This window comes from Eleutherodactylus coqui, chromosome 4, assembly GCF_035609145.1.
Source record: "Eleutherodactylus coqui strain aEleCoq1 chromosome 4, aEleCoq1.hap1, whole genome shotgun sequence".
In the NCBI taxonomy this organism is placed as follows: domain Eukaryota; kingdom Metazoa; phylum Chordata; class Amphibia; order Anura; family Eleutherodactylidae; genus Eleutherodactylus; species Eleutherodactylus coqui.
Genome location: NC_089840.1, coordinates 73,037,883 through 73,056,912, shown reverse-complemented (window position 1 = coordinate 73,056,912; position 19,030 = coordinate 73,037,883). Strand labels below are relative to the sequence as shown.

Genomic DNA, 19,030 nt, shown 5'->3' with positions numbered 1-19,030 from the left:
CTTTTAAAGTTTACTTTTTTTTCTTGAATATCTGAAAAAAAACTGCAAAACTTTATTTAAAAGAAAGACTTTACAGTAGAAAAGGTATACGGTTTAAACAAAAACAGAGACACCCTACACCCTATGCACATGGTACATATACACTAAACGTACATTAATAACGTCAGGTGGACAGCCCCTTGTGCCCTTTTACCCACTTCAGAGTAAAAGGAAGTGCCTAAAGTTATTTTAACAAAAGCAAATAATGGCAAAAGATGAAAGTATTGAGAAAAGTTTCATTAGTGCCAAGCATTCTTGTGACTTTGACTTCAATCCCAGGGCCACTTCTCTCTTAATGAATAGTTACTAGTGGCTGTTGTGTTATAATCACACACTGGCGTAACTATAGGGGATGCAGGGAATGCAGTTGCACCTGGGCCCAGGAGCCTTAGGGGGCACATGAGGCTTCTCTTCTCCATATAGGAAGCCCAGTACTATGAATAAAGCACTATAGTTGGGGGCCCTGTTACAGGTTTTGAATTGGGGCCCAGGAGCTTCAAGTTACGCCTCTGCATTAAGAGGTTAAGAGAAGTCGGGGAGCCCTAAGATAAACTTTTGCACTCAGGCCCATGAGCCTTTATCTACGCCCCTGTATATGGTCCTAGCAACTAGACTGTCTGAAATCATCTCAATGATGGAATGGCACTGGGTTGAGCACACAGTAGAAGAAAAATAGCTTGCTGTATTTGTTTTTCAACTTTGTGGCTCTTCAGTATAAATTACTGCATACATTCAATTCAGAATTAACTTTGTATTCAGTAAGCTCCATCTAGTGGTGGCAACTGGAATTTTCTTTTTTTGCTGTGATGATGCAGGTGATTTGTGGCTCCGTTTGAAAAGAAACAGAGCTTTAACTGCTATAAAGACATATAATATAAAGAGATTAATGAGCAAGCAAAGTTGGACTAAAAATGTCATGACATGAAAAGGTGAACGAACATTTACTTAAAAAAAAAAATTTTGATGCAAGATTTCATAAAAATCAACCAGTTCCACATTAGGATATATTCTCTTCCCCTTCACTGTAATCTCATGACTGGAATTTGAGTAGCCTTATTTGCTGCAAGGAATGCAGGAGAATTTGTAAGGCACAAGTCTACTTTTTCATGTTGATTTCAGTATTTGATATTAGTGTTTAATATAAAGTACATACACAACACCAAACAATATACCGGTAGACTAGAACAATTCCTCAGACCCAACAGGTGCCTTATTATCAAATATTGTGGATTAGTAGATAGTCATAGAAAAAGGTATTTTGGGACTTTTTTCTATTGATGACAAACTGGTCAGAACTGATCAGCTGATTCCCAGGGCCGCTATCACTGCAGTCAGTGCAGGGATCAGAATGTGCTGACCATAGCACAGTGGATCAGGTTGGTACTGCAGGTACCGTGATACGCGGTGAATGCAGTCAATGGACTTTCACTGATCCATGCACATGTGTGTAGAGACTGCGTGTAGATACACACGAGAAAGTGATTGCAACATTCTCTATTTGCATACCACACAGCGTGTGCATGTGAAATGCGGCCATGCACAATGCACTCGCAGCCATATGCTGTGTCTGTTGGCTCTCTGCCGGCAGAGCTGATGTCTCCCCGCAGAGTTTTGCACATACGCCTGCGGACAGGAGCTCTTACAGCCCGAGAGCCATGGCATCTAGCTCCACCTCCTCTGGCCCAGTACCCAGTCGGGACAGGACACAGAACGCATGGGAGTGCCAGTGTTACAGTACCAACAGCGCTGTCAGTGGCACTGAGGAGTGCCCGCTCTATCCCCCACTCCCCTGCCGGACTTGCTGTAGAAGTAGCCATAGCATTCTGCAAGCAGCGCAATAGAAAGAGGGGCTTCCAAAGATATTCACACAGCCAGTGTGTGAATGCACTGCCTCATGCTCGGGAGCAGCACAGGTGGACAAGAAAAGGACCTGACGACCCAGGGTGAAAAAGAGCGCTGAAAAGCCCTGATGACTTGGGCTGAAAATATCAAGCCCTGTGGAAGAAGAGGGGATCTCTTCTACTGCAGGGGGACTCGATCCCTGAAGAAGAGAACAGCGCCATTGACCTGGTACAGCAACAGAGCTGCTAGATACATGAGACTGGTCTTGGACAATGACGGACTGACCGATATGATTGAAGAGTATCTCCCCAGAAGGGACTGTGATGGGAGGCTTATGCCGCGGTGTTTATGTTTACCGGTTAACTATGTTAATGAGTGACAACATGTGCAGTACAGTTGGCGAACAATGTGATGTGTAATAAGGCAGTATGTAAAGTACATTATAATGTGGGACAGGACACTTTTTGTAGTAGCCGGGCTCTGAGGGATTGAGTAGATAGTTGGTATAGTACGGTATATGAGAGATGAGTCTGCAGAGCTCCAAAATTGGTGATGTCCTCTGCTCTCAACGGTGCAGTAAAGCCGCAAGGTAGTCATGCCATTGACCTTCAAGAATAATGTACAGAGTACAAGACTGCTATATGGAGTATGACTATATGTATGTAGTACTACTATGAAGATGCTTCGTTATTAGAGAGTCGAATTGCCTTGTTCCACCGAGGTTCTTATAATACAAATATGTGATATGTATATTAAAAGTGTGAAATGCCGGTTAATAATTACACAAGGTTTAAGTACAAAATACCCCCCTATGGAGCAAAAGCCTTTATTTATTTCCAGTTCATTAAGTAAAAAAAAAGTATTCTGTGTCTGTCACCGTGGCACCATACACAACACCACCACCTGCTTCATGCACACAAACACGGTCCTCTCATTGTGGACAATGTGAAGGAGGATAGGTGTGTGCTCAATGCACCAAGCCGCAGCTTTGTGGATGGACAGTGATGGAATTGGGTCTGAAGGTGAGTATAAAAATCAACCCTCCTGGACCCAGCGGCGCTTGTCATATAAGCACATTACTTTAGTTTATGAAGTTAATAGGACGTAACCGATTGTGGGGGACCGCCAGGTACATGTGGATTAAGGGATGGAGCATGGCATCTGATCAACAAGCTTTACTTGTAAGCTGGATCAGTGGTAGAGTCACTTCATCAGGAACCAGCGGTACATTCACTTCAATCCGACGCACGGCTTTAGAGTGCTGCAAGATCATTTCTGCTACTTTAGCAGTGCTGACTTTGCTCTGTGGCAGTATTATCTCGATTTTCCAGCTTTTACACAAGCAAGTCTCAGTCTACGGCCCGTTGCAAATTAGCAGGGCTTCCTTAGGGCTTTTAGTATCTCTGTTCTGCTTTTGGAGCAGAAAAACGGAATTAAAACGGTAAGAAGAGTTTCCATTTTTTTTCAATGGGTTTTCAAAATAGTGAACAGCTTTCAGTTTGCTTCTGCTCTGTTGAGTAGCTGCGGACTGCACTATTTGTTGCGTTCACAAAAAGGAAACCTAGCAGAACAGAAGCAAACTTAAGCGCTCTTTTTTTTTTTTTTTTGAAAGCCCATTGAAATCAATAGGAAAGAAACCAAAATACTTATTTCCGTTTTAATTCCGTTTCTCTGCTCTAAAAAAAACGAGACGGAAAGCCCTAAAGGAGCCCTACCGTCGGAGTGAACGTCCCCCCACCGGCCTTTTTGGTTACTCAGTCTCTTGACTATGCTCAGACCTCTCCTGGCTCCAACACATTCATAGTGTTTAACACTCACAGTTCTTGTTGTAGAGGCTATCTAACTTTCAGCAGTACAGCAGTAAATGACCGCAGCTACTACAGCTTCTGCAGTCCGACCGTTCAGGCATTCACCCTTCTAGAATGGAGGCTCCAGGCGGTTAAAAATATGGTACTGTCCAGATAATAAAATCATACAGTCTACAAGTAACACTAGCAGATAATTAACTAAATGCCACTCAATAAACTACAACATAAAGCTGCACCTTGTGCAACAGCCCCTTCATTAGTTCAGGTCCTTGGATCTGGTATGCAAACTCTAGGTACTCCAGGCCATCAGAACCGGGGGGCATGCATAATGGTATGCTAAGTGCTTCACAGGTTGCACATTCCTAAAGCCAACCTTGACCTCTACTCTGGGCCTTTGAGACTCCATATTATTCTGCACTTCAGTGCTGGAGAACAATCCAAAAGTATAAAAGCAAACAAAAGCTTAACTAAACACTCAAGGGCGCCATTGCAAACAGGCCCCTCCACCGCCCAATGTTAATTTATGAGGCAGGAGGGCCTTGTAGCCCCTTAGGCACTGCAGCGCTATGTATGACTGCTGCCTATTGGATGCTTTACTAAGGGTTTCACTCAACAATTAAGCAGACTGGAATTTTGCTTTTGTTAAACAAACCACACATATCCCTTGTGCTAACTTAAATTTATGGACTAAAACCTGAAAAGAAAAACTTTCAGATTTCCTGTTTTTTTATGCTACTTTGTAAACCACATAAGCACATGCTGCTGTTTGTGCGCATAGATCCACAAATCATTTAATGTTGCTAGGTGTTGTGAACATTGATTTCTACATCTCTGTTACTTGAGCTTCTGAAGAGCCCTTTAAACCGTGCGTCGCCTTCGACTAGCAGCATTATTTACCATGCTTTGGTTAATCATTCTGTTTTAGTGAGTGTGTGGGTTTGCTCATGCTGGCTATGCGGGCGCTTTATGCCTGTGAAGAATTTGGCACATACTGGTACTAAAGCTTTTAACTAAGCAAGAAGTAGAATAAATATTGTACTGTGTTTATTACGCTGTCAACCGTTGTTATTACTCCGTTCTTAGGTTACCCCGTAATGTCCAATTACAGCCAGTGTTTCTAAAATAATGGCTAATTTACTATGTGTTAAGCACACAGTATAAAGCAACTCACACGTTAAAGTGTAGATCTGGGTGTTATATGGGATTATAGAGTATCAGTTATCAGCAACATGGAATCCGTCCAATGTAGTCTGCCTCTAAATACTGTAAGGGCCTGCTGGTCTTTCCTGTGCAGTTTTATGCTTTGCAATGATGGAAAGAGTAGAGCAGAACCGGGACGGCTCCTATTACAAAACTGCCTTTAGAAAATGGGTAAGCAGTAGCAGGACAGAGGAAATTGTTCATGGAGCTTTGAACAAACTTTGCACAAGAGAATACTGTTTTTCCCAGAAAATAAGACACTGTCTTATATTAATTTTCCCCCCAAAGAAGCACAGTGCCTTATTTATTTATTTTTTTTGGGGGGGGGGGGGGTCCTATATTCACCTGGTCCGCTGCGTCCTGGTGCCTCGCGCTGCTGGTCTCCTGCACAATGCGGAAGTCTGCTGTGCCCTCCGCGCTAAGATATCCTCTTCTTTCTGGTGATCGTTCTTTGAATACTCCGGCTCTGGCAAAGTGAGCACTGTGATTGGACCAAGCACCAGCCAGTCACAGCCATTCAGTGATGTCATTCACTGAATGGCTGTGAATGATTGAGCGCCGGCTCTGATTGGCTAGCGCTCGATCCAATCACAGCACTCACTTTATATATATATATATATATATAATCTATCTTACTAGAAAAAACCCTTCATTTTCCACTTATCAGACCCTTTCCTTTCCCCTCCCAAACTGTTTGTCCACTCTCAAAACCTGCTAAAATTGGTCTGTTCCAAAATCCACCTCAAATTTGACACCGATCTGCAGCAGACTTTACCCCTGCAATTGAAAGGGTGAAATCTACTGTAGATCCACATCAAAATCTGCAGTGGAAATATGCTGTGAATTTTGGTGTGGATCAAATTCACTACATCTTAACACTCCCTAAGAGCTGATACAGACTAACAACTCACCACTGACAGATCATATTACATGTTGTCTATAGAAGTCCATGGGGAGAAGAGAGTGAAGAGAAGCAGATAGACACACACAGATGGTTTTGTAGCTGATATTAACTGTTTTACTATCTCAGAGCTCCTAGAATCACATCTACATTTCTCAGTAATGCTCTAGAATGTCTTCCATGCTGCTGCTGCTTCTCTGCATATTAGAAATAGGAGAACAGAATATTTTCTACTTTGTGTGCAGTGTATGGAAACATCATAATACCTAGGCTCCACTCATCACCTCAGCAGAGCTTCCAACCGTCCAGAAATTCCTGTGCCTGTGAAAAATGTTAGCTGCATCCGTGATTTTTTTTTACACTGCCAGTAATTGAGCAGGTCATTACAACTCAATGCTGGTAATAAGTTCATATCAGTATCTGACCTATAGATTGTGGTTTTCCAATGTGCCTGTAAAAAATGTTCTCTTCTCGAGTAACTGCTTACTGGTCCGAGCAGACTCGGGGGGTGGCGGGGGTGAGCGGGGGGCGGCGGGGGGAGAGCTCTCTCCCCCCACTACCCCCCGAATCTGCTCGGACCAGTAAGCAGTTATTCGAGAAAAGCGATCCTCGAATAACTGCTTTATCCGAACGTGCTCGCTCATCTCTAGTCAGCAACCCCGTATTTCAGGGAAAAGAAGGAATTAGATATGGAGCCTGCAGAGGGAAAAACTGCTGAAAACAACTCATTTCAGTGAATGGGAAAACCCAACAAAAACTTTGGCTGCCTGAAATAGAGCCCCTTCGGAGGTTGTATTTTCATAAAGTCCTTCGTAGTGGAATCCACCTTGGACCTTACTGGACATCTGTAAACAGCGCCAATGTTTATGCTCGATTTACTCATCCATCCGAGTAGCTTGAGCAGAGAGAAGCCCCGGGAAAGGCTGTACACCCGATAACCATCAGATACTTGCATCTCCAGGCTCCTGGTTGCTCCCATTAGACAAGCATTGTTTTGGGATAAAATGCTAAGTCCAGATGAGAGCATATCACTTCTTAGGCTCTAATCACTAATGGTGCCTTTTGGAATACTTCAAAAAAGGGTCAGCTTTGTGTCCCATCACTTCACCAGCCATGACACCTTCACCCACCACCCTGGTTTCATACTATAATGACCTAATCTCCTCTCTGCACTTCATCATCAGGGATCGGTCACATTGTGGGTACTGCCCTCAAAGCGCATCTCACCTATTCATCAATCTCACTCCACATTACTGCCGAAGAGTAAGAACATGGCTGACTCCATGGTGATAGTTCCAGTAGTGTCTACAATACCAATAGGTTTAGGCTTGTGATAACATTATTCTTAGTTGAACTCTTTTGTAATTAAGACAACTTAAAGGGGTTGTCCAGTTGTAAAATATTGAGGGCCTATCCTCAGGACATGTCATTAATAGTAGATTGGCAGTGGTTCATTGCTCAGGACCCCCCACGGGTCCAGGCCAGTGCACTCATGCATTGAGATGATTTCTACAGGAAGCACACATGCTCCGTTCTTATTGTAGTGGCCAGGCTTGGTATTGCAAGCAAAGTTCCCATTCATTTCAATGGGAACTTGGCCTGCAACACCAAGCCAGACTATTACAGTAAGAACAGAGCATGTGTGCTTCTTGAAGAAACCGGCTCAGTGCGCAAGCTCGCTGGCTTTGGAAAACAGCTGGTCTACAACCAAACCTGCTGATCTACTATTGATGATCCATCCTAAGATTAACCATCAATAGTTTACAACTGTTAGTTGGGTTGTTCTGCTATTCCTGTATTATACTGCATTGTTACTACTGTTTGGTATCTAACAGATGTTCTGTTTGTTTCTAGCATTACCAGCAACCATGAGTACTGAACTAAATGTTCCAGTAGATCCCGCCACACCAGCTGTTTCTGATCGAGGCAACAAAGGTATGGACTACAGAGACTGGGTTAGGCGCAGCTACTTGGAACTTGTGACATCCAATCATCACTCAGTACAAGCCTTGTCCTGGAGGAAGTTATATCTTAGCAGAGCCAAATTAAAAGCCTCTAGCAGGACTTCAGCTTTACTTTCTGGATTTGCTATGGTAAGCTTAAAAAAATTCTTCATTCAGGCTTTTCACAGAATTGATTATAATGTAATGGAGTCTCGCAGAGTTGGGAACACCAGGCAAGTGTACTCAATACGCTGGGTTAATTTCAGCAGGAAGCAGACAGCTCAGTTCTAATTGCAGTGGCCAGGCTTGGTATTACACCCATTCATTTCAATGTAAACTTCACCTGTAATACCAAGCCTACTGACCTGGCAAAGACCTGATCAGTGGGGGACCCTAGCAGCAGACCCCTACTGATCTATTATTAATGCCTATCCTGCAGAGAAGTCATCAATAGTTTACAACCAGACAACCCATTTAAGGGTTACAGTGTAAATGTATTTTTTTTTATAAATCAGCATGAAAATGTGTAATCTATGTTATATAGAGTGTCCTCTACCTCACCTTCCATCAATCAATGGCCCCAATTCCTTTGCATTTAGACTTTTTATGAATGCTCAGAAACCTACTGAGACTCAAGCAATCCATTTGCATTAATACAGTAAATAGTGCAGAAGTGAGGGAGGAGGGCAAGACGGCTGCATTTTCTTTATACCTTTTTATCTGTATAGCTGCATGTATACAAAACTTGCAATGCAGCCAATTAATCATCGATGGGATCATTTGTAAGAACCATCCCAGCAACACCTTCCAGACTAGACTGCCTGACTAGGGACAAAATTAAAAAAGGGATTGTAAAATATTACACTGTGAATGCAAAAAGTTGGCAAATCACATTTTTGGGAGAGTTTTTTGTTTTATAATGGTCACCCAAAAAGGCCAAAATTGACCATTTCTGGAGACTTTTAACTCTTGTCTATGAGCACCTTAAGGGCTCATTCACACGCGCGTCAATTTGATGCTGATTAGGTGCATCCAAAAAATCGCATCCAAAAGAACTCTTGATTTCCTATGGGTTCTTTCAGATGAACAGTTTTTTGACGTGCCAAAAAAAATCATGCGTCAAAAGATTTCTCTCCATCAAAAGAAAGGTTATGTCCTATCTTTGACGGCACTACGTCGGGAAAGGGAGGGTGTGGGAAGCGGCATACTCCCTAATAGCAGCTGCAAAGTGCTCAAGGCTGATATTCGGTCACCCAATTAACACGCTGTTTTGGCTGTGAAAATAACACTCGTGTGAAAGGCCCCTAAGACTGCATGTTGTGAGAGGCTTGAGGATGCAGAAGAGGTGCGTCCAGAGTATTGGGCATAGCGCTAGCATCATCCAATCAGCAGGCAGAAAGTATGCACTGAGAAGAGGGTGATTTGGAAAAGACACGCCAAAGGCTCGACACACACTTCCTTAACGTCTATTCATTTTAACCGTTTAAGGACCAAGCTCTGTAAATATATGGCACTTGGTTCTGAGCTTTATTCTGAGCCAATAGCAAAAGTATGGCATGTGATTAAAGCTCCTGCTCTTGCAATGCGGCAGGAGCAAGTCGGGTCCTCGCTGTTAGTCACAGCCAAGTACCTAGAGGAGAAGATAAAAGTGGGTTTTGACCACTTCTGCCTACTCCTTTCCAGGCTACATAGTGCTCAGTAGCACCACCTGCGACTTTGTAGCGACACAAAATTGCAGCGAGAAAACGCAGTGATATCGCACGGACCACCAATGCAATATCGCTGCGATTTTCTCGCGTCCATATGGTGCCGCCCATGTGGAAGCAGCCAAAATGCTCTTTGTTGCATGTATTAACTAAATTAACCTCCAACAGTCACGTTAAAATTAGAAAAACCCTCCCGAAAAGTTTTTATTGTACATTTTGAATTTGCAGAACTCAGTTGCTTTAAGTACATTTTTAACCCCTAACTGGCATAACTAATTTTAGCCTTAAGAGACAGTAAATTGTATCTCCTTTTGTGTTCCAGTGGTCATAACTTTCAGTATTTTTTTATTAGTTTAGCTGTATGACACCTTTTATTATGCGGGACGAGTTCCTGTTTTTATGGGAACCAATTTCAGGTATATGTAATGTATTGAAAACTTTACATTTCTTTTTGCCGTGGCAATGGAAAAAAAACTATTTCACTATGGATTTTTTGTGATTTATTTTTATGGCATTCATAGTGAGGTATGAATATTATGTTACCTTTATTCCATGAGTTATTCCGATTGTGACAACACCAAATTTATAGAGGTTTCATTTTATTTTACCACCTTTGTGCAATATAAACACTTTTTTGTGTAGCTCCATCAGAGCTTTTCTATTTTTCAGTTGATAGAGCTGTGTCAGGCCTGTTTTTTGTGGGACAAGTTGTCATTTTTATTGGTACCATTTTGAGTTTTATACAATTTTTTACATTTTGTTTATTCCTGTTTAGTGAAGGAATAGAGGCAAAAAACTGATAGAGTGGCAAAACCTTTTTTTTCGAAAAATGTGCACGTTTTGAATAAAAATGTTGTTCCTTTATTTAAAAAAAAATTAAACCCAACACAAATAACCGCGCAAAAAGATTGCCACTCGCGTGTGTAAATGAAGCTAAAGACATCATTGATCATCTCAGCTACCTCTGAACATACTAAAAAATGGCCAGTGTAAATGTTTCCTTACTCCAGTTCAAAGAGCTGTAACTCCAAGTGTAATGACTTCAAACACGCTTTTGGTGCCACAACACACAGGAATATGGAGCAGAAGCATATCCACTCCGACCCTTGTGTAGTGGCCAGCACTGGGAATTGTAGGCACAACTCTTGTTGATTTTAATGAAGGTTGCTCCTGCAATTATAAGTGAAGGCCACTACAGAGGGGACAGAGCTAACGGCTTTCACTCTGTACCCCTGTGTGTTGTGGTACTGACAGCGGGTGCCTAATCAGCTTATCAGTTGGGGTCGTAAGCCGTGGATCTCAGCCAATCAAATATTGATGACCTACCCCACTAACAAACCTTCTGCCATAGACAATGTTGGTGAAACATCTAAGAAACTTTCCACATGGGATGGAATAGGCCATACGATACTCCACAAGGCTGCTTGTGGATTTCGATGTGGAATTGAAAATGGCTTGATACCTGCCCACCATTCTGCTTCGAGATCCACAGTAGTGTGGAATTCCGCAGCTGTGAATTTGGCTGCTCCCGGTGGTGTAATTCTGTCCCGTGTGAAAGGTGGACATAAAGGGTTATTATAAGATGCTGGGAGGGGTTCTGCTTTTTGGGGTCGATAGCCCTGTATACCTGTTCTATGCAGGTTGAGGCTTTCCTCATAGCGTAAACGAGGGACAGCCATAACATCCATACATATGACTCCTCCAGTCATGTTTAACTGCACAATGATAGTGTCTGGATCAGTGGATGTGGGCCTGCTGTGCTACACACTGATCCAGAGACAACATCTATGGAACCCTGGTCTTTACCCTTTCAACCCAGCAGTCAGAATCGGGTCTTTGCTGCACAGTCCCTAGGCTGTTGCCCTGGAAGTGGTCCCATTTATGTGGCAGTTGACACTGCAATAAACCAGAGTGTGATAGTGGAGTGTGTGAACGGAGGCGTAGTCAGAGAGTTCCGTGTTAAAATGAGGGACAATCCAGAGGTTAAGTCACACAGAGAAGGTTCAGTAAAGTACAACAGACCAGGAGTCGGGGCAGGTGGCAGACAGTTGAATAGTCAATTCAACAAGCTGAGGTCAGGAGTGGAAAATTCAGAGTAGTCATGTATTGCCAAAGTCAGAAACCAGGAATCAGTACGAACACAAGGTGGACCTGGAAGACCAAAAACTTAGGCACTTTTCTTAGGTGGGAAGGTGCTTGATATAACCAGATGGCAAAATCAATAGAGGACTTTAAGAGGGGTCTAGATGTGTTTCTAGAGCGCTACTATAATACAGGATATAGACATTAAATAACCAGTGGGGTTGTTGATCCGGGTTTTGGAGTCACGTAGGAACTATCAAAACGTTGATCCAGGGATTATTCTGATGACATGATGGAGTCGGGAAGAAATGGGTTAAATTGGCTTCTGCCTCATTGGGTGATTTTTGCCTTCCTCTGGATCAACAAGGGGACTGGGAACAGGCTGAACTAGATGGACAATTTCTTCATTCAGCCTAACATACTATGTTACTATGTAGAGTTGCTCGATGATTGGCAGGTGACAAAATAGGAAGGTGCACTCTGGACTCTTAAGATGGCAAGCATGTGCATGCATACCCTTCAGGCAGCAGTAAGACAAGCAGGAGGCCAGAGCCAGACACCTGCAGAGGAGATGGCAAGAACGTGCACTGCGGTCCCCAATGGGGAGAGGTAAGGTAAGATGTCGGTTGTGGCCACAAATCATAACATATAGTTATTGTTCATAAGGGGTAAGAACATTCCTTTTTTCCCTTTAAAAAGTTTGGATGCAGTTCTGATTCTGTTCTGGTGCTGTAGTATGCCGAGTACAAGTGTCATCTACCCAGTAGGCAGAGGCGTAACTTGAAGCTCCTGGGCCCCAATGCAAAACCTGGAACGGGGCCCCCAACTATAATGCTTAATTCATAGTACTGGACTTCCTATATGGAGAAGAGAGGCCTTATGGGCCCCCCAAGGCTCCTGGGTCCGGGTGCAACCGCATCCCCTGCAATCTCTATAGTTACGCCCCTGCCAATAGGGCACATTTATGGACTTGGTTTTAAACATTGTAACAAAGGAACAACAATAAAATGACTAAAGTGCTTTCACTTCCAATCTTTCTGCTACTGAGAGTAAATAACATTTGTCAATTTCCTCCTGTAATAAATATGATCAGATGAATATGTCATCACTCCTATGTTGAATACTAGCAGGAAGAACATTTGAACAGTCATACGTTTCTTGCCATCCGCAGATTTACAGTATCTTTCAAAAGCCCATCAATAAACTCGCTTTTTCAGACACAGAAATGATTGTGGTTTCGAGTCTTGGACTTGTAACAAAATCTGAAGACAATGTTTCAGTTTCCTCACTAAATAAGGACAATTTTATTTTCTTGGAGAGTTGTCTTTGAAGCTTGACAGAACATCACGGGTTTAGAAAAGAATATTTGAGATGATCAATTTAACATTGTGACAACCTGCCAAAAACAGGTTTTTATGTTACTAGGCCAACATAATAATTCAAAGTCCTGAAATAAATGAGTTCCAAAGCAAGTGAGTCATGGAAATCTCTACTCATTGTGTGACATTTGTCTAATTCCACCGTACTGTCAAGCATTTTTAGACAGTAGTGCTATATAAATACCAAAGTGTAGTAAGATGAATGGTTCTGCGTGTTAAATAGAAGCTCCAATAAAAAGTTGTTTAAAAGAAAGAAGCTGAAACCTTTGCACTAGATATACAAAAAGGTGGGTTAGGACCTCTAACACCAGAGTGTTCTCCTTTCAGGAGGTACCATATCTCCGGCAATTGGTCTAGTGTCAAATGCAATATGTAAGTACATTTGTAAAAATTGGGTCATTGTGTTAGGATTCTGGTTGATTTCTATTAGCATTAAACAAAAAAACCCACAAAAGCAACAAAGTTTTTTTTTTAAATTGTCAAAATGCATAAAAATTTGTCTGCTATAAAACAGAAAAATATACATATTTGCTATCTCTGGTAATGTAAAATTCCATACAATAAAGTTGACATCTTATTTAGTCCTAGTGAACATTGAATGGTGTAAAAATCTGAAACAGTGGCGGAATTGTTATCAACCTCCCACAAAAAATAATAAAATAACCTAGTTTTACTTATATGTTAAAAAAATAATGTTAAAAAATTGCAGCTCTCCAAGCAAAAAAAAACCCCATACAACTAAAAAAGAAGTACAAAATAGTTCCTCCTGAAAGCGTTAACTAATCTCGCCCTCATAGATGTTTATGAGTAAGATGTTTATGAGTCTGCATAGTAAGAGTAGTTTGAGGCCAGTATTTTTAATAGCATGTTACTTTTCTCTGTGGCCACTGGTGTAACTATAGGGGATGCAGGGGATGCGGTTGCACCCAGGCCCAGGAGTCTTAGGGGGCCCATAAGGCTGCTCTTTTCCATATAGAAAGCCCAGGGCTACGAATAAAGCATTATAGTTGGGGGCCCTGTTACAGGTTTTGCATTGGGGCCCAGGAGCTTCAAGTTACACCTCTGTCTGTGGCCATGCTTGGTCAATTAAGATACTATTCCAAGATGTTAAAGGGGTTTATTCCAAGATACATTTTTATCAGCCAAGTGATAAAAAATCTGATTGGTGGCTGTCTCACCGATGAGAACTCCACTGATCTCAAGAATGGGGGAGCTGTGATCGTACATGTTGACTCAGCCTTCCATTCTTCTGAAGTCGGTAAAATGAGTACCCAGCTTGGTGTGGGGTAATAAATAGAAATCCTCTAGCACAAAATCAAAAATCTTCCCTATCCCAAATGTGACGCAAACTGCAATAAGTTAAAAGACTTTCCTCCTCTGTTTAGGCTTTGGAAATGTGTCCAAAAAATATATGCCAAAGCCAAAAAAAAGGGAAAAGTTTTAGGTCTAGGTCAGACGAGTGTTTTTTTTGCGCACAAATAGCCGCACTAAAAGAATGCATCTATTAGAAGCAATGGTTTCCTATTGAAGCATTGACATAAACGTGCAAAATACTTACGCCTTCAAAAGATAGGACATGCGTGGTTACAATGCACTCATCGAAGGTGCATACTGCAAGAAAAGATAGGACCTGCGTTTTGCGCAAGAGTACCCATTGACACTTATGGGAGCTGAATTAACATGCAGTGCGGGTCGTGTGAACGAGCTAATTATGCGCAAATTACGATTGCGCCTTTAGCTTCGTTTACGTGATTTTTCCGCACATGATTGCCAATCTTTTTGCGCACCTATTTGTATGCAAAAAAACGCTCGTCTGACTGAGGCCTTAAAGCTTAACTGCGCTTTCTAAAAACTTTTGACATGTCATAGGAACACGTCAAAAGTTTTGATCAATAGTGTCCGGCTGCTGAGACTCTCACTGATCGCTGAAGTGCTTGTCTGAGTGCTGTCATTTCTCACATGTTGAAGACGAGTCTATCGATTTTCTATTGAGCACGCCTTCAGCTATGGAGCAACGAGAAATGAGCGCCTCAGCTGCCTCTTTCTAATCGTGGAGGTCTTACCGGCTGGATTCCCAATGATCAAAACTTGACATTTCAAACGTTTTTAGAAAGCACAATTACACTTTATGTTAAATACCTGGAGTAGAAAAGTACTAAATCCCAAATGTAACATTATTGTTGGATAATAAAAATAGTTTTTTTTGGAAGGAGTTTGCTTTTCTGGTTGTTTTAAGTTTTCTGGAATGTTGTTTATTGCAAAATAAAATGCCAGTGTGACGGTGGGAAAGGTCTTTCCATGGGCTTGAAACATGTCCAGCTGTGCAGCAAAAATGAGAAACTGGTAAAATGCCAGAGGCCTCTCTACTCAGTATTTCGGCTTCTCCGATGTTTCATCTTCTTTTGTTTCATTTTGAAATACATTTTATTATGTAATTGCAAATTTCTTACTACTTTTATGTTGTTTTCTAGGTGGCAATGGTTGAAGTCCAGCTTGAGATGAAATATGATTACCCCAAACCATTACTCATTGCATTTAGTGCCTGCACCACAATACTGGTGGCCGTCCACTTATTTGCACTTCTGATCAGCACCTGTATACTTCCGAATGTTGAGGCAGTGAGCAATATTCATAACTTGAATTCGGTCAATGAATCACCCCATGACCGTATGCATCCTTATATTGAACTGGCTTGGGGTTTCTCCACAGCTCTTGGGATCCTCCTGTTTCTTGCTGAGGTGGTTCTTCTGTGTTGGATAAAGTTCTTACCAATAGACTCTCTACAAGTTCGCAATGAAACAGCTTCAGCACAAAGGCAAAGTTCTGATGCAGGTTTTACTTCTGCATTAGTGTCCACCATCATCATGGTACCTGTGGGCATTATATTTGTCATATTCACAATTCACTTTTATCGCACACTCGTGAGGCACAAAACAGAGCGTCATCACAGGGAGATTGAAGAACTCCATCAGTTAAAAATCCAGCTCGATGGACATGACCGAGGTGTAAATGTGGTGTAAAGTTCTATAGGCTCAGGTTCATGAGTCTATATTTCTGAACGCTTCTCAGAGGTTAGGCTGTACTTCAGTCCCCTGTGTCATAGCTGCGGAGCTTAAAGATTGAATTGTTCCAAGTTGCAGACTATTTCTGCATTGTCACATTGAAGACTAGAGGGTACAAAAGGGACAAAGTCTAAAAGGGAAAAGTTGCTTTGTTTACAAATGGAGCCTAAAGTGCTTACCTAAAATTGGTATAAAAATAATGTAGAAATATTAGATTATTGGTGGGTCCCAAAATGGTAAACTTAAGGTTTTTAATTTTTTGTCCATTATCGTTGTTTGACCTGGGATCTCAGCAGATCATCTTCAGCCGTGAAAGAGATAACATAACTACTTCAAGTGCATGTAAATTAATCACTAAAGAGGTTCTACATGTTGAAAGGGTCTCTTGATAAAAAGTATCTCTTGCTGAGACCCCTAACAGTTTGCATCATCTGTGGGGAAACTTGGCAGCTAGTGATCACCAGCGACACCATCGGGAAAATAAAGGATTAATCAGTTTTCATTCATATCAATGGGTTGGCCGTGTGATGTAGGAGAAGACAGGTCCTCCAGAGAAGGAGATGGACGTTCTTTGTAACCTCTCATCAGTGTGGCTAGTAGATGAAGATCCTTCTTTATTACTGTAGCTCAGAATTTCCTAATAGTGTGCATGGAAATACGTTTTCTAAACTAGGCTACCCCTTTAGCCAATTAGGAGACTTGAGTAAAGATAGAGGATATCAACGAAGGTCATCTCAACAAAGAAACTCAGATGTGCTCTTAAAATATATGAGTGAGGGACGGTTAAAAAATGCATTACAGAATTCCCATAGCTACTACCTTCATAGTGGTATGAGGGGGTGTTCAATCTGTTCTTGCTCTGTATAGTGCCCTATTGGTCTGAATAGATGCCTTATACAGACTGAATATAGATTGTGGCTTCTTAATGTATGTCACTGCCAACATTCTGATTGAAGGAGCAGAACGATACCACCAATACCCTTTTTTACTGTAGATGTAATGGAGAACAGGACCCCACAAAAGATATTGTAGTCTTACTATGTATGGTACAGAAAGCCCTGATTGTCTTCATCTTCTACATTAAATTTTGAAGATGCTTTACTCTTGAAGCAAGAAATTACTTGTTTTCCTTTGTTAGCAGGCAGTTGTCATTCAATAGACACCATGAACCCCTTCCTCCCTGCACTATTGTATGGGTAGTTGACACATTCTAGTGATGTAATTCTTATCTATGAACTCACTTTCACTTCCATGCAGTAATCCGGCCAACTGCCTATGCTATGTGTTGTAATGAAGCATCTAGGAGTCCATTGTAGTGTTTGTCAGAGCTTTTGGGTCCTGAGACTGCATGACAATCCAAAGCACGAGTTATGTGCCAGTTTAGGCTGGCCATACAACATCAGTAGCTGTTGACCTAATGATCGTTTTCCAAACAGTTATTCTAACTGACTCCTTCATACATATGAATGCTTGGTTTGGCTAAATGTACACGTGTTATTTCAGTGGGTAGAGTCCGGAAAGTCACTCATATCTTAACCCTTTCCAATCCAATTTGTATCCTGGTTTTCCTAGGGGGCTTACTCTTTTTCTGCCATTATACAATGGCGCTATCTGCTGGCTAAAGTCAGTACTACAGAGGTTACACGTTGAATAGGCTCAGATAGCAGAGAGGCTGGCAATATACAGTAAGAGAACCCCGACGGACGTCTTCCAACATCAGAGCTGTACAGCCTTAAATCATAATGTCTTAAGACGTCAGACAGTGGATTGGGAAGGGTTAAAGCCAGAGCATCCACACATTTATATATAAATCTGAAGCCTGAGTTTGCAGTTGGGTTATTGAGATGAGACAGGCGCAATGATATGACAAATACTCAATAACTATTCAGTGATTAATGTATCTATATAAATTATTTAATTGTTATAAAGAAACTATATGGGACGGATATAAAAATGATATATGTTAAAGTCTATACAGAAGTCTATATGTAAATGTATAGTATAATATATGTATTTTTTCTGAATGTACATTCGCATTATGTCATTTGTAGTTTAGAACTATATTCATTCACATATTGTAGTTAATATTTAGAGAACACATTGTCCACAAGCAAAAATTCTGACCATGTAAATCTTATGACAACTAGAAATAAGGTGCCTATTGAAATACTAATGAATGGAAATGCAAATTAATCTGGCACTAGCAATACCAGGTGTGTGCCAAAATATTACATATCCTTGATAACCGGATGTCTCATACATACATTTTATCTAATCAAACTAATATCTTAAAGTTGTTGTACCAAGGTTACAAATGTATCCCTTATCCATAGAATAGGGGATAACTTGCTGATTGGTGGGGATCTCACTAGAAATGAGCGTACGGACTCAGTTCGGGTGTTTTTGGACCCGAGCACCGCTTTTTCCGAGTAACTGACTACTCGGACGAAAAGATTTGGGAGGCGCCGGGGGGAGGGGGGGAGAGAGCTCCCCCCTGTTCCCCACTGCTACCCACCACTCCACCACGCCGCCCCCCGGCGCCCCCCAAAGCTTTTCGTCCAAGTAGTCAGTTACTCAGAAAAAGCAGTGCTCGGGTCCAAAAACACCCGAACCGAGTATGTTCGCTCATCTCTAGATCTCACTGCTGAGACCCCTCCGATCTCCAGAATGAGACTTCTATATTCCTTTCTGCATGTCATTGCGGGGGTCGCATCTTTGACCCGCAGTGATGTCAGCATGAAGGGAGCGATAACCGATCATGCACGATCATGATGGAGAAACACTTGTTCTTGAGATAGATGTGGGTCCCAGAAGTGGAAACCGCATCTATCAGATATTTATGGCATATTTCCTCTGCACAAATGTATGAGATGAGAATATTCCCTTTAAATGAGATCCATTAAATGGAGGTTGCATCATCATTTTCTAATATTTTGTATTGATATATCCTCAAATAATTGTGGTTATGGAGAGGGATGTGGGACACACCTAGTACACAATCCACAGGCAATGCAATCTGTAATACATGATCCACTGACTAAGTGCATAACTAGGTTTTGCAATCATCT

General features: G+C 41.7%; 1 protein-coding gene across 3 annotated transcripts in view; it reads left to right on the top strand.

Moving 5' to 3' along the window:
* The window catches only part of ORAI2 (ORAI calcium release-activated calcium modulator 2), a 36,997-nt gene extending 18,637 nt beyond the window's left edge, over positions 1-18,360 (top strand). For all 3 annotated transcript variants that reach the window (XM_066599642.1, XM_066599645.1, XM_066599644.1), the window contains 2 exons: positions 7,645-7,883; positions 15,372-18,360. In XM_066599642.1, coding sequence (XP_066455739.1) covers positions 7,659-7,883; positions 15,372-15,920 — 774 coding nt within the window. In that variant the 5' untranslated portion in view covers positions 7,645-7,658 and the 3' untranslated portion in view covers positions 15,921-18,360. The remainder of the gene's footprint in view (positions 1-7,644; positions 7,884-15,371) is intronic.
* The last annotated feature ends 670 nt before the right edge of the window (positions 18,361-19,030 follow it).